At 41.7% G+C, this 15,360-nt stretch overlaps 2 protein-coding genes across 5 annotated transcripts; both read left to right on the forward strand.

The window, feature by feature from the left end:
* The first annotated feature begins 98 nt into the window (after positions 1–98).
* Positions 99–6,296, forward strand: prkag3a (protein kinase, AMP-activated, gamma 3a non-catalytic subunit). 4 transcript variants are annotated; one of them, XM_048235290.1, is made up of 13 exons: positions 99–486; positions 1,177–1,213; positions 1,377–1,510; positions 1,806–1,887; positions 2,000–2,058; positions 2,161–2,221; positions 2,642–2,696; positions 3,410–3,536; positions 3,627–3,792; positions 4,247–4,284; positions 4,694–4,840; positions 4,976–5,151; positions 5,962–6,296. In XM_048235290.1, exons 1-12 carry the CDS (start codon positions 469–471, stop codon positions 5,090–5,092), a joined length of 1,041 nt encoding a protein of 346 aa, XP_048091247.1. In that variant the 5' UTR covers positions 99–468; the 3' UTR covers positions 5,093–5,151; positions 5,962–6,296. The 4 variants fall into 4 exon arrangements, with proteins under 4 accessions (XP_048091247.1, XP_048091248.1, XP_048091249.1 ...); XM_048235291.1 differs by having other exon boundaries at positions 4,976–5,069; XM_048235292.1 differs by having other exon boundaries at positions 2,161–2,206.
* Positions 6,297–6,945: 649 nt separating this feature from the next.
* retreg2 (reticulophagy regulator family member 2) lies at positions 6,946–15,324 on the forward strand. The gene is made up of 9 exons (XM_048235275.1): positions 6,946–7,264; positions 7,817–7,920; positions 8,206–8,236; positions 8,434–8,563; positions 8,914–8,998; positions 10,030–10,167; positions 11,184–11,272; positions 11,626–11,761; positions 12,056–15,324. Exons 1-9 carry the CDS (start codon positions 7,014–7,016, stop codon positions 12,880–12,882), a joined length of 1,791 nt encoding a protein of 596 aa, XP_048091232.1. The 5' UTR covers positions 6,946–7,013; the 3' UTR covers positions 12,883–15,324.
* The last annotated feature ends 36 nt before the right edge of the window (positions 15,325–15,360 follow it).

The raw sequence follows: 15,360 nt of genomic DNA on the forward strand, positions 1-15,360 counted from the left end.
AGCTTCTCTTTTGAATACTTGGACTACTTGCTGTCACAGTCTATATTTTCCCGAGCTGTATTTTGGACGACAACTTGACATTATTTTCCCGATAGAGTCCCTCAGGAGGGATAGGCTATCTTAAACCGCATATTTCTCAGAGCACGGTAACCAAATATAGATCAACCTGGAGGCGCGTCCAACACCCAAACGCTCTATGTCAAGGGGACAACTTCACGACTCTTTTCGACATCGTTGTTTACTTGAATCTTCGAATGCCACCTGTCTTTTAACCCTGCGACGTCCTGTGTATGGCACTAAAAGACTGGCTTTCATAGCACTGTTATTCACGTCGACACGTACATTCCATCCTGAGATTCCTAATTTAGACCGCTACTCTAGCCTGTATGAGACGGGCATGATCATTACATAGAGTAGACTCGGCTGCATCGACAGGGGAACCGGATTTCCACAGGACGCGTTCCTAGCATGGAAATTGTCAAACAGGTAGGACACTGCGGCATACCTGTCAACACTTCCGTTTTTCCCGGGTTTCTCCCGTATTAAGCCCGACAACCGTTTTGTCATAGGCTAAAACCTGGCAACCCAAAACCCAAATAAGGAAGCGGGTGCCGACTGCGCAGCCTGAGTCTCGTCGTAAGCAAGCGGGCTAGTTGAATAGCCTACTCCAGAACTAGCTGTTGTGAAATTGTTGGGAATTTAATTGATTAACACATCACATAAACTGTTATTGAGTGTTGTTGATACACTGAACTTGTGCCCTCGGAACCAAATCTTTGGAGTTTTGGAGGCTGCAGGCAGGCAGCTGGTGGATACATAACTGGCATGCGTAAGGTAATGGTAAGGTAAAAGCAACGACCGAAATGCAGTGTTGAAACGTATTAAATATGCAAAAACAGATCCGGTATAAACACTGACCCCGAAAAAAAAAAAAAAAAAAAAAAAAATCTCCCGTTTTTGGAAAGCTAAATGTTGACAGGTATGCACTGCGGTAAAATGCATGTTAGAATATGTAATGGTGTCTGCGTGATCACTAGAATCGTGCCAAACTCCTATAGCTCCCTTTCTATTTCTTGCGCTGTCTATAGCTTAGTCGAGTAGCATACCAATAGAAGAGTGCGTAAATAGCCTATATGGCGGAGTTGCTGGCCTAATGATAATTGTCTCCTGGTTCAGGCAGCATCGCAAGATGAACCTCCCAAGATCGACGCAGGTAACCATTTCACACTTAACATTAAAATATTCGTTAAAACTATGACTTTGAATATTGATCAAGATATTGTGAGTTAAGTAGCCATACGATATGTTAATGTATTTGAAGCTAATCTTCTCTGAACTCTGCTTGTTCTGGATATCACTGGTATATTTGACACCAGTCCTCCATCCTCTGACATTCTGCTCAGCCACTGATGCTGATGCAGAGATATACATGAACTTCATGAAGAAACACTGTTGCTATGATGCCATGCCAACAAGTTGTAAACTAGTCGTATTTGACACCACACTTCAGGTGAGGCTTGCATATCTACTTTTCTTCACCTTAAGCTTTTTAAGAAGTAACAATATTTAAAATATTTTTCTTACAGACATACACACAAACATTGCCTGATACATATTTTACTATAAGTACTAGAAACGAAACTAAACAGACATTAAGTTACAAGGTGACCAATGTTGTGTCACTCATTGTTGTGGAACATAGATATGAAACTTCATTCCTGACATGCATAACATTGCCCAGTTTCTCCTGCAGTATCTGACACGTCGAGGCCCTTAAAAAAATGTGATGTGCTCTTTATGTACAGGTGAAGAAGGCATTCTTTGCTTTAGTGGCCAATGGCTTAAGGGCTGCCCCCCTATGGGACAACAAGTCGCAAAGATTTGTGGGTAGGCTCAATGTCTATTCGTGCACCAGTGGACAAACATGTAGAAATGGTGTTGTGTGCATACCTTTCTGTCTATGACCTCATCCCCAGCTTCTCACCTGTTGTCTTGACAGGTATGCTCACCATCACAGATTTTATCAACATTCTTCACCGCTACTACAAATCTCCCTTGGTATGCACAATATACTTCCATATGAGCAAAGTGGTTTGCGGAGACATTTTAAAGCTGTTACAAACAGGGAAACCTGGTCATGTTGGTCACTGTATCTTGTAGGTTCAGATCTACGAGCTGGAGGAACACAAGATTGAGACTTGGAGAGGTGATTCATCTCAAAGTAAATGAACCGGAGAACGAATGGGCCCTTTTGGACAATTACAAATACTTACAGCATGATACCAAGATCTGTGATCTCACCCATGTTTTGGATTCCTATTTTCTTGTCTCTGTGAATGGCATGAATGGCTAGTTTTTAGAATGCATTAGTTAGTAATGTGTTACAACCTAGCATCTATTTATCATTATCATTAGAGCTTTCATGCTGGCTTGCATCCTCAAAGCATCTTGTACTCTATTTTTCATTTTCTTGCTTTTATGCATTCAGTATAGCATGTAAGAGTCAGGGTGGGGAATTTTCATACGCTAAGTTTGGCCCTGTCTCAGTCAATGTTTATTTTATGCCCAGAGTAGCTTTGGGGAAATCCCATGTGAGCTATGCCCCTAGTGTCTCACTGTAATTCTTCTGTCTCCTTGCCAGACGTTTATCTTCAGTGCTGTAACCGCTGTCTGATCAGTATCACACCTGATGCCAGGTACTTACCAGCTGAGTGGCAAGTCCTTTTAATAGCAAGACTCCATCGAGGAACTTTATGGGTGTTTTGTAGCCTAGAAATCTAGACGCACCCTAGCGGCATTGCATTTGCTTCCAGGGCTAGTCTAGCAACTCCGTTGGCTTGTGAGCTCAAAAAATTAAACTTCTATCAGACCAATCAAATCGTGTATAGAGTCGTTAGGCGGGCTTAACATAATGATTGATAGCAGAGTTGCAAAGGTTTGGCTTGAATTCCCTGCTACTTGAAAACAAATTAGATAATGTTGCTGTTGGCGAACAGTGTGACACGAGTTAAGCTTTTATTAAGTTGGCAAAAGTTTGAACTAGCCAACTAGCTCCGCTGGTGGGAAACGCATGGGACTCATAGCGCTGTCCTATTGCGTGCAGAGGGAATATGAAAGACAACCGATTGTCTCGGACTGAGCACTGCGAACGGTGAGTGCCCAGACCCTACATTTTAATGTGGGTCTGGCTCGTCAGGCTAGGTCTTTTGCCAAAATAAACATAAAACAACACCATGTTGATATGACTAGCCTTGTACTGTAGCATACATAGCTGAACTGGTTTGCCCTCACTCTCATGTGACAAATAGCATGTGCTCTGTCTCAGAAATGTCATCAAACTAGACTGTGTTAACTGCTGTGGTTGGTAAAGAATCATAGTGATGGTCAGTCTCACCCCCTCTTCCTGTAGTCTCTTCGACGCCATCTACTCTCTGCTGAAGCACAAGATCCACCGACTACCTGTCATTGACCCTAAGTCAGGAAATGTGCTACACATTCTGACACACAAGCGCATCCTCAAATTCCTTCACATATTTGTAAGAACCATATCATTAACCATTTGGTAGATTGATTTGTTTTTTTAATATGATTTGATGATGGAGGCATTTCATTTTCCTGTCACATAGGGAGACAAGATACCAAAGCCTGGGTTCTTGCAGAAAACCATAGATGAAGTTGGCATCGGGACTTTCAAAGAGATAGCCACTGTGCAAGAGACCGCCACGCTTTACGACGCCTTGTCTGTGTTCGTGGATCGGAGGGTGTCTGCCCTGCCAGTTGTTGACAGCAAAGGTGTGTTTAAAAACCTGGTGTGTATTCCAAGTAGGTGGTTAAATGACAAACCTGGGTAAGTTATCCCAGAGGAAGTGGTAAACCTCCTCCTCCAAAGAGCCCTTTGGCTTTATTAAGTTTAGAGATTGAAGACCCTGAGATATTCTATTATCAGGTTTACAACTTCCTCTGGGTTATCTTACCTAGGTTTGTTTTTTAAACCACCTACTTGGAATCATGGCCTGACCTACTATCTGGCCAACTGCACTTATCACATGCCACATGCTCCAGAGTTATTTCTGTAACCATGTTCCATATAAAATACCTGGAAGTGGGTTGGAAGAGTTACATAAAGCATGCATTTATATCTATAAGCATATGTTTTAGCTGAAGTTTAAAAAATCCAGGTAAACATATATTGTTTTGAAAAAAGAAGGTGTTTTTATTTACAAAAGTACTGTCTGTCTCTGTTTAGGAAAGGTGGTGGCTCTCTACTCCAGGTTTGATGTGATTGTAAGTACGGCAGAAGTAGAGCGTTTGTGTTTCTTGAGGGTACATTGTACATAAATCAGATCGGCTTAGGCCCATACGCACTATCCACCTGTGTCCCATTATGATTGGGAGTAATTTGTCTGTTAAAGAAAAGTTAAAAAGTATCAACAATTTTGTCCTTAGAAACTTTGTCTCTGGAATCTGGTCTGGTCTTTTTTGTGTAGACCAGGACAGTTAAATATCTTGGCTCACAATCAAAATGATTCATGTTTTCATATTCATGCAGTTAGATCAATTTCACAGTCTCTAGCTTAAGTTATCTTACAGTGGGACTTTTAATCAACGATGTTGTAGATGTTGAAAAAGCTTTCATTAAATTGGTTCATTTCTTCCTTTATTTCTTGGCTTCCACGCTGTTGCACTTGAATAGAATCTTGCAGCACAGAAGACTTACAACAATCTCAACATGACCATGCGGGAGGCTGTGCGGAGGCGGACTTGTTTTGTAGAGGGGGTCATGAAGTGCTATGGCCATGAGACCCTTGAGACGATCATCGACAGAATTGTTAGAGCAGAGGTCAGAAATGGCAGAACAACTTCTATCTGTCTTTTATTAGATTCCTCATTGTGAGAACATGTTTTCTTAACTTTTCTGTTATTAGTGATATTAGCGAAACCTGTGACTTCTATCACGCTCTCTCTCTCTCTGTAGGTTCATCGGCTGGTTCTGGTGGACAGGGAAGATGTGGTGAGGGGCATAATCTCTCTCTCTGACCTGCTTCAGGCCATGGTCTTAACCCCAGCAGGTATTGATGCTCTTTGCTCGTAACCTCTGGTTGGAATTACTCGCCTTTCAACCTCCACCTAACTGCCCCTCCCCTACCCCAGGTAGGCTCCCCCACCCTGTAGTACCACCTTCTTTTCCCTTCCTAGGTCTGTTTCCAGTCAGAACATGGGAGTCCAGGTGTTTTCCATTTGCAACTTTTTTCTTACATTTGCAACCTTTGTTTGTCTTTGCATTTTGTTTGCAGGTAACTATTGTGTGTATGCAAATGTATGTTGGTTCTCTTGGCAGTTCAAGTTCACTTTTACAACTATTTAATTGAAGAGGATTTACACTGGAAGAGTTGTACAGAGTTGCAAATCAGCAGTATCACACACAGTTTAGTATATTGAAGAGCATTATTGCTAAACAAACAATAAAAATATTCTAGGCTTTTCCCAGGTTCTGACTTGTATGGGATCCGTTGTGTACTCAACTGGTTGGTTCAGGTGCAGGGATAAAGACATCTTTATGTTGCATGCATGGCAGAAACTCAAACAGCAAGAACACAGTAGAATTAAATTTACAAGGCTCACTGACCTACAAAGTCTGCCAAGTCTCCCAGAGCCATTTTCCCCAACGGACAAAAAGTAAACACACTTACATTGGCCATGCTGTTTTTCCTCAAATGTCATCCAACCTTTTTTGTTTACCCATTTAATGAAGCGGGACTTTGCAGTAAAGGTTGTTGTATGATTAGAAGCGGGTGGGAAATCTCCTAGGCTTGTCTTGTAGCATGTTTAACATCTCAAATGACTGTAACATTGATGATATCCATTCATTGTCAATTACCTTAACATTTAAATCATGCGCTTCTAAATGTGAATTTAAGGCATTCATTCATTCATTTATGCCAATCTGGTTGTTATCTTTAGATATTGCCTGCAAGTAAGACAAGTTGACATCTTTTGAACGGCTCCATGACTGATGGAAGGAGATGGGAAGATAATTTCAAGAGATTGAAGGCAGCACTTTTTAAGTTTTAATAAGCATTTGTGTGCGCTTTTATTTGCTCATATTAGGCCTATTTTCCCAATACAGAAGGAAGATCCAATAACAATTAACCTGTCAAGATCCAAAAGACAGTATAATCAATCATCTTATTAAATCTGTCTCAGTGGATCAAATTGACGTATTACCCTGTTTTGTTATGCGATATTGTTATGCCACTACATTATTATGTTTTTCTAATAAATATTTTTCTAAAATATTTCGTCAGCCTGTTTCCTATTTACAGAATAAAAGACATTGTAGGCCTAGGACAGGGGTTCCCAAACTTTTCCACGACAAGGCCCCCCAAATACCACTAGGTTCTGGCCAAGGACCCCCGTGATGTGTTATTAAACCCATCGAGAATACTACGGCAAATGTAAAAATACATTAAGCTAATCCTAATAATTATTTTAGCCACAAACACTTCGCGATGGAGCATACAGTGTGTAAAAATTGTATTTGGGGCTTTCTGCTATATGAGAGCTATCACTCTACTATTATTCCCAGTCATTATCATGGAAAATATAATGTTCAGATATGCGACACATTATTATAATGGCATTGTATAACAACCTAGTAATAAGTATATTTTAAAATTTTTCAAATGTATTTATTTGTTGCTTTTATTTTTCCTTCCAACTTGCTGAGGCCCCCCTGGCACCCCCTCGCGGGCCCCCACTTTGAAAACCCCTGGCCTAGGATATAGGCACGGTCTAACCGTGTAACTGAATCCCTGCGAGGAATACTTGACAGCCCCTTGTTTGTCCAGAAGAGGTCACTAAAATTCCAGTAAGAACGGTACTTAGCCGTAAACAAGAGACACGTGACATCGTGAGCCTGTAATATCGCTTCTTGCGTTTTTTTCTAATCCTTTGACGGATCCACCTTACCATACCCCGTGATCTGCACAACAACATAACAAAGTGGGGAAAAGATGGCGAGCGAGGAGGAGGCCAGACGCCCCTCCGTTTCCTCCTCTTCGGTAGGTCTTGAGGCCTTGTTCCCAGGCGGGGGATCTGACCAACCTTGCGGAGATGGGAACCCGGAGCTAGTGCGACTTCGTGAACGGCTCCAGGGCTGGTTGTCGCAGTATGAGCCCGTGGTGTTGTGGGTGCAGAGGCTACTTGTCTGGGAGAGGCCCTTGTACAGCATCATTGCTGCCCTCACGCTTAACACCATGTTCTGGTAAGAACTGAACGACAGATAAATATATCAGATTTATGAATAACGTTAGCTGTATTATGTTTCAAAGGAAGAAAGTTGCACAACATGTGCCTATTAATCTGTGACAGTAAACGAACGATAATCCCTGTAATATAGCGAGAAGATAATTATTGTTAGCTTGCCAAACAGCTAGCTCTCTCACACTGTGAGCTCATCTGTTTCGTGAGCTACCGATAGCTAGCAATCCTGCAAGCGAAGGTTTTGGCAAGCCAGGTCGAAGTTCTCCGCCTCGACACTAGTTTATTTTATTGTAACAAAACATTGTGCTTGCCTATTTTTTTGTATGTTATAATGACTGGAATTGTCTGTATGACTATAATAAAATATATGGCATGTCATGTTTGCTCCCCAAAACGTATTACATGTGACCAGACTTGTGCATATCGTTAACTGGGTAATTGAAAACATTGCAGCAGTCTGCTTTGCCAGACATTTGTTGGAATATTGGAACGTAATCAAAGTCCACATGATTTGGAATTGATTTGGTTTGTTTGTGTCTGTGTACCTTTGTAGGCTCTTGTCGTCCACCTCTTTACGTCCGCTATTTCTTTTGAGTGTCTCTCTCCTTGGTCTCATACTCCTGGAAAGATGGAAATATAAACTCCCAAAAATGACTGGTATGTTTCCTCTATTACTGTACTGTATTCTGAAATGGTCATATATGTGGTGTGTCTCTTGATAGCACTATATTGTGATTTTTACTGTAATACACTAACACTATGATAATCCTGCAAATCTTATGTAGGGTTTGCAATATTTCCCAGTATTTAGCATGGCTCTAAAATTGACATGATATTGGATGTCATTTATTCAGTGTCAAATTACAGTAGTGCGTATAAAAATGGTTTGCCTATGCTTTGAATAATTTCCCTGTCCCTTTGTGTCCTTTTTTGTCCATACAGTCCGGAATCCCGAGGCTGCCACTGTTGAAAGGTATTTATCTAGAGTAAACATTTGCATACCAGTAGGCTGAGCAACCTAGGCACAACTCCAGTACAACAATGCAACGCGAAACATTTCTGTGATCAATTCTAAGTTATGTTTCTGGCCTGCTGTCTTAGTTCTGATTAAATTACATATGTTGCCTTGAGGAGATTACATGACATGACCTGCGTTGTGGGACCTTCTAGGGAGACCATGACTGTGCAACCTCGTCTTTTGAGCGTGGCCGAACTTAGCCATCACCTGGCAGAGAGTTACCTGACCTGCAGCCTCTACATCCAGGAGATGCTCCAGTTCAAACAGCAGAATCATGGCAAGGTAAAGTTTCAGCACAAATATTGCTTGCCTTGCTTGAGTACACTACTTTCACCCACAACTACTCTTACGCACACATATATGCTCATATGCTCATGTGTGCAAGCACAGAGATATTCAAATGTACAGTATTAACACAATTGGTGGTTATGAAAGCTAACAGTTACATGGTCTTTTAGGGGCTACCTTGCATATTCACATGTTGCTCACTAGGTTGGCCGGCATATTAATCTGAGAAGATATAGTTTTGGGAACAGCAATAGTGTAGGCATAAGTTTGTGAATGTATGTAATATATCTTCCTAGTGCTAGATATATTGTATGTAATATGTTTTTTTTTTTTTTGCCCTCCAGTTCTGTGCCATGATGTGCTGCGGCTGTTTAGTTTTGGCTATGGTTGGTCACTATGTTCCAGGAATTATGATTTCTTACATCATCGGTAAGTTCATCCTCCAATCAACAACATTCCACTGACACATTCTCAAAAGAAAACTGACAACTGAGGCACTGATAAATGAGGGAGCATGCATACCCTCACGCCTGTCATGATAACTTAGTTAGTTGGTGGTAAAAAAACTTGCCAGTCACACATTGTTTGAACTTTGCATTTGTGGCTGAGTTTCCTGACCCATTTCTTAGTTTACACTGGAAATAGCCAGTCTTATCAGCGTGACCTTGCTATGTCATCCTGGCCCCGTCTGAAATGCACCTGATGTTAGTTTGACTCCGCTGATCTGGGTCATCCTAGTATTGATTATGTTTATCAGTTGCATTGCGGCGTGTGTCGGCATGGAAACCTGTCTCCACATGAACCGCACACGGATAAGACTGCACAAGACCGACATGCCAGTACAGCTGTTTATGTCACAGTGTTCTTATTAACCCACTTCAAAGACTCCTCTCCTTCGTCCAGCATTGACCAACACTCCAAAAGGCAGGAGAATGACAGTTACCTTTTTCAGAATGAATTTAAAATGCTAAAAGCAGTGGCCACCACATGGGTTTAGTATGCAAGATGTTCAAAGAGTAAGTTTCGCACATCCAAATGTCTGACCTGGGAGCAGGACAAACAAACGACCAGACAAAAAAGAGAAAAAGTCCGCTTCAACCAGGGTTTTCTGCTCCCACTTGTTTTTATTTTTCATGAAGTTTCGGGTAATCACCCTTCTTCAGACGTGACTTCAGACTTCAGACTTCAGACTTCACGTCTGAAGAAGGGTGATTACCCGAAACGTCATGAAAAATAAAAACAAGTGGGAGCAAACCCTGGTTGAAGCGGACTTTTTATCTTTTTTGTTTCAGTATGCAAGATGAACATGTGCTAATAAAAATAAATATCTTGAGTGTATAGTAAAATGATTTGGTGAAACTGTCTGCTGAGTTTAAACATTGTGTGTGTGTGTGTGTGTGTGTGTGTGTGTGTGTGTGTGTGTGTGTGTGTGTGTGTGTGTGTGTGATTACTGTACCTAGTGTTGAGTGTGTTGCTTTGGCCACTGGTTGTGTATCACGAGCTGATCCAGAGGATGTACACTGGCCTGGAGCCCATTCTAATGAAGTTGGACTACAGCATGAAGGGGGACACCCAGCATCGCAAACACGACAAGCGCAGTGAGTCTCCCCCCTAAACAGAGTCGACACTTTCATTTTGGCCCATCCCCTTTGATTCTGTGCCCTGCAGCGACTTATACAGTTACTGCATAATGAGGCTAAGCATTATGGGTTTCAGTAAGCTGTGCAACTTCCGTCATTGCTTTATTTGTTTTGGCTTCTGGATTCATTGTAGCTCGCTTGTCAGCAGTTGGTAAACAAAAAGTGACTGATAATCAGGCTCACACAAACACACACACACACACACACATTGTAATCACATCATGATTTTGATCATGACTTTGAGATCTTCTGTATGATGAAAAGTGCATTATAAATAAAATGTATTATTATTATTGTTATTATATATTATGATTACCATATTTAATTACTATAAAAATATCTGTGTCGCTAGATATAATTCACAGGCTACATATTATGGCGTCAGGCAGGAACCTTTGCCCTTTGCTTAATACAATTTTTAAAATACAGATTTCTCATTATCTGAAACCTGCTTACCTACTGCGGGTATTAACTTTGGCACCACATTGGTACTTCCTCCATTGTTTTCTATGTTTCTATATTTGATATTAGCGTTCATTTTTTATGTCTAATCTGTGAAGTGAGATTGCCAGTCGATGACTCAACGTATTAAGTGGCAGAGGTCCACTGCCTCACCAGAGCATTGTGTCTGTCTGCTCCTGATCTTGACTGTTGCTTAAACATTGTTGCTATGGAAACCATTTCTCTCCATGCAGTTTGTGATTTTAGTGTGCCACAACTGAGGCCAGTGAATTGGATTCAAATGCATTGAAATAGTGAATGTGTGTCTTAAGTTGTGCTATACTGTGTGTGTGTGTATTAGATGTTGGTAAATGCTGATAGATTAGTGTATGCTTGCCACAGATGGGTATACCTATGCAACTTTCATCTGTTTATGTGTGCGTGTGTATCTGTTGGTGAGTGAGCCACAGAGGTGTATGTAGTGTTGATGTACTGAAGTCCCTATTTGTGTGTGTCTGCGTTTGTTTCCACAGAGGTAAAGAAGGAGTCTGAGGAGGGCGATGAGCCGCGAGCTGAGACGGAGAGTGAGAGCGAGGAGGAGCTCTCCTGCTTTGCTCCGACGGTGAGCGCTGAGGCTCCTTTTTCCCACGCTGCACAGGGCCATTGGCAACAGCAGTAGTCAGGGACATGACCTGAGATATGATGAGATTAGCCAGGCGTCCGCATGACTAGAATGGTGGAAAGAGTCGGGGAATCGAGTAAAATGTCCTCTTATACTCCGTCTGTGTTATTGTCAAACTAAATGTATAATAACTCAAGCTCGTTGGTTGGTAGGTCATGGAGTTTGATGTCTCCAAAACTGATTGGACATTATAGGGATGTGGACTTAATATTAACCTTCACAGATGAATGGGAGCTCATTGGCCTATTGGATTGGAATTCTTCTCTGATTGGTTGCCGTCTCCTTTGATGTAGGTGGATGTGAAGACCACAGCATTGGCCATGGCCATCACAGACTCGGAGCTGTCTGACGAGGAAGCGAGTATCTTAGAGAGTGGGGGATTCTCTGTGTCCAGAGCCACCACCCCACAGCTGACTGACGTCTCTGAAGGTAAGAAATGTTATTTCTTACCTTACCAGTACAGATTGCATCATACATTTATTGTAGTCTTTTGGACCTAATGTTTCTTAAGTGTATAATCTCTTTGAAATTCTTGACGAATGTGTTAAAACATTAGGGTCTGATTTCTCGTACATGGATTAACCTTATTCCAAGAAATGAGAACTTGAGTTAAGGCATTCAATGAACATAAACATTTAATTTAGGATTAGTCTTAATTTGTGTCAGAAGCTGGCCCTGTAAAATATGACTGTGATGTGAAACATTGTGAAATTTGCCCCACAGACCTGGACAGGCAGAGCATGAATAGTGAACCAGAGGAAACGTTCTCTAGAGATCTTCCAGAGTTCCCTTCTGTGGACGAGTTCCCTTCCTTGGAGCACGGTTTGTTCCACTTCCCCCTGGGTGCCTCCGCACCGGCAGAGAGTTCCACGGTAGAACATTCAGAGACGGACTACCAAAGCGCCGCCAGCCTGCTCCTTCAACATTTAGCGTCCCCTCTCCATTTCGTCAACACCCACTTTAACGGGCACGGCAAGCTGGCCGGCACTAGCCAGGCCGCTGTGGTCGGATCGGTGAAAGAGGAAGAGGAGGTTGGCGATGAAGGAGAGGTGACCCCAGAGGCTCCTGGCCCCAGCCGCTCCCTGGAGGCGTTGAGCGAGGAGATTGTGAGCACGGCCATCTCAACCGTGGTCCAGAACACACTGTCGGCCCTGCTGCGCACCACTGAGGCCATGGAGGCGCCGTGCATGGAGGAGTTCATGCCCACCGAAATGCCCCCATGCCCCATGGAGTCCACCCTGGAAACCCCTGACAGTGCCGCCGCCACCACCACCACCACCACCGCCGCCTCTTCTGCCCTCCACCACCACACAGCACCTATCAGTGGTGAGGAGAAGGAGGATGTGACCGGTGAAGCCAGCGCAGAGGAACTGCCGGACGTCACGCTCATGCCGGCCGAGGAGGAGGACTTTGAGCTTCTGGACCAAAGCGAACTGGAGATGATGGACGAAGGCTTGGATTTGGGCCTTGACGGACAGGGTGTGGGTACAACAGCCTCCACAACGCCAGACACACCAGCCAGTGGCGATCAGCACCCTCAAATGTCCTAGCTTCCTATGCCATCCCACGATCCCCTGTTCACCCTTCTTGCCTGTACTAAAATGCTCCTTTTATTTATAGTTTTATGTAGATACACCATATATACCAACGTATACACTTACAGATGGGGTCTATAGATCAGGCACAGTCAGTTAGTCCTTTGTGTGTGTGTGTGTGTGTGTGTGTGTGTGTGTGTGTGTGTGTGTGTGTGTGTGTGTGTGTGTGTGTGTGTGTGTGTGTGTGTGTGTGTGTGTGTGCTCGTGTGTGTGGTTTTGGAAGTGGGAAATCACTGTGACTGACCTGGGTCTGTATTATGAAGACGTTCAATGAGTGGCCCATTTTACGTTTTGTGTGCTCTTGAGGTGCCCCATTGTTTCTTTGAAGAAAAAAAAAAGTTTCAGCTCTTCTCTGGTAGCGTCATGTTGATGTTCATTGTGCAGGATTGGAACCAGAACTTGCTGATTGCTGTCCCCTTAGAATTATAAGGTTCTATCTGACATTTTTAATCAAAATTGAGTTATATTCTTATTCTGACAACTTCTAACAATATTCTTATTCTGTGACAACATAATAAGGTGAGGTCAGGTGTTGTTCGGCTTGTTCAACCTATCAGTATAACTCTATGGAATTCTAAAACTTTGAAGCTCAAAATCTCATAACTACTCAGAACACAGATAGAAGCTTATAATTCCAGGGGTTTCCAAAGCCCCCTCAGAATGAACATCATCATCTTTGCAGTTGTTTTTTTAAACAACACTGTGGCCTGATTGTCTCAGGTTGGAAGTATGTGGCATTGAACCAGTCTTTTCTTGTTTTATCCTGACGGTTGTCCTTTTTTATCTGGTTGTGATTCTGAGCTGATGAATAGGGGTTCATAAATACTAAACTGGGGAACAAGACAAGCAAACTGAAGTGATCATGTGTGAGTGATGAGGTGTGATTGGTGCTCACGGAAATGGAATTGGATCCCTGATTTTACAATGTTAACATTTTTAATGTTTTTTTTTTAATAGAGCTGAAATAATATAAATATACAGAGGAATATATAAATACAATTATGGTATATAAATGTATACACATATATTTTATTTTATCTCTAAGGTCATATTGGGATGTTTTATTTAAAAGGTGTGGTCAGTGTACTTTAGTAAGAGGAAGACAACCCTCCCAAACCTTTTTTTTATTATTATTATTTTTTTCAGGACATCATACCAACATTTGGCTGTCATTATTAAAACTAGACTTGCACAGTTTGAACATAGTCTTGTTTGCTTTGCATGGAAGACAGTGGTGTGAATTGACAGATAACTGACAATCCCTCGCCATCAACTGCCAAATAAGAGCAGATGGGGGAGGGGCATTTTGCAGTAGACTTACAGTTTGTGCTCTGTATGCATCTCCTATAGCACTTAAACAAGAGCAAGATTACTGTTTTGTTGTTACAGTATAATCTTATTTCAAAACAAAAATAATAATCATACTTAACTGGCAACAATATGTAGTGTGTTCCAATGCCCGCCCCCACCCCACACACACACGTCCTAATCATGTTTACTGACGTGAGCTTGCCACTAATGGCTTAACAGTAGGAAAGAACATTGGATACAATCAGGTTTCAATCATAATCCCATCAAAGTAGAGGCACATTTTGACCTGCCTTTAGCCCCTCTTCAGAGATGTGGAATAGTACAATTAAATTAAGCATTGTTGTCATTCATCTTGATGTTAGTTTTCTATTCATCATGAATTAAAGTGCATCTTAATTTTATGTCCTGTTCTGGGTTCCATTCCTATGGTCCACTGTGCATGATATTGGGATTGGAAAAAGCATTTATGTACACCACTGTGGTTTGTGTTTGCTTTTTGTTCATGGAGTTGTATTGAAGGCCTTTTGAGTCAAGCATGGGATGGTTAACAGTAGACATATTCATATACCTTTGTTCATTCCTAGATCATGTGATCTGACAGGCATTTTGTACAACCCCTATATATTGGATATCAGTGCTTTGGTTTGCCTTCAACAAATTATGTTTATTATATATTTCAAGCTATTTTAATGGAAGAATGACCACTCAAAAGCACGTCATTGCTATAATTGACTGTGAATAACCCAACTTGATTTTACGAGTGAAACTAAAAGTAACATTTTAAGTTCAAGATAACTTTTTTGTAATGTTCACAACATGCCACCCTTCACAGAAAAGGTTATCACATGTTCCTTAGATGATACTAAGACTGCCAATTGGACATTCTACATGGGAGATGCTTTGGTTTATATTCATATTCAAGAGAATGTTAAAACTACTTAATGTACATGAGTATGTAAAATCAACTGAAAAAACTACAGTGTTTTTCAAAAGCAATTTTCAACTGTCATGTTCTGTACTATAGAAATGTATGTGTTTGCTCATGCTTTTACTGCTTCTTGACCTATAAAGGCTCTTAAATATTCAGATGAATCTCTTCTTTGAAATCAATTCTGTGAAACA

This window comes from Alosa alosa, chromosome 23 (genome assembly GCF_017589495.1).
Source record: "Alosa alosa isolate M-15738 ecotype Scorff River chromosome 23, AALO_Geno_1.1, whole genome shotgun sequence".
Classification (NCBI taxonomy): Eukaryota; Metazoa; Chordata; class Actinopteri; order Clupeiformes; family Clupeidae; genus Alosa; species Alosa alosa.

Bases quoted from the DNA above. Each gene is read 5' to 3' on its own strand.
- prkag3a (XM_048235290.1), top strand. The intron at 1,214-1,376 runs GTAACCATTTCA...ATTTGACACCAG, and splicing joins ACCTCCCAAGATCGACGCAG to TCCTCCATCCTCTGACATTC. The intron at 4,285-4,693 runs GTAAGTACGGCA...GCACTTGAATAG, and splicing joins ACTCCAGGTTTGATGTGATT to AATCTTGCAGCACAGAAGAC.
- retreg2 (XM_048235275.1), top strand. From the start codon at position 7,014: ATGGCGAGCGAGGAGGAGGCCAGACGCCCCTCCGTTTCCTCCTCTTCG. The intron at 7,265-7,816 runs GTAAGAACTGAA...GTACCTTTGTAG, and splicing joins ACGCTTAACACCATGTTCTG to GCTCTTGTCGTCCACCTCTT. The intron at 8,237-8,433 runs GTATTTATCTAG...GGGACCTTCTAG, and splicing joins GAGGCTGCCACTGTTGAAAG to GGAGACCATGACTGTGCAAC.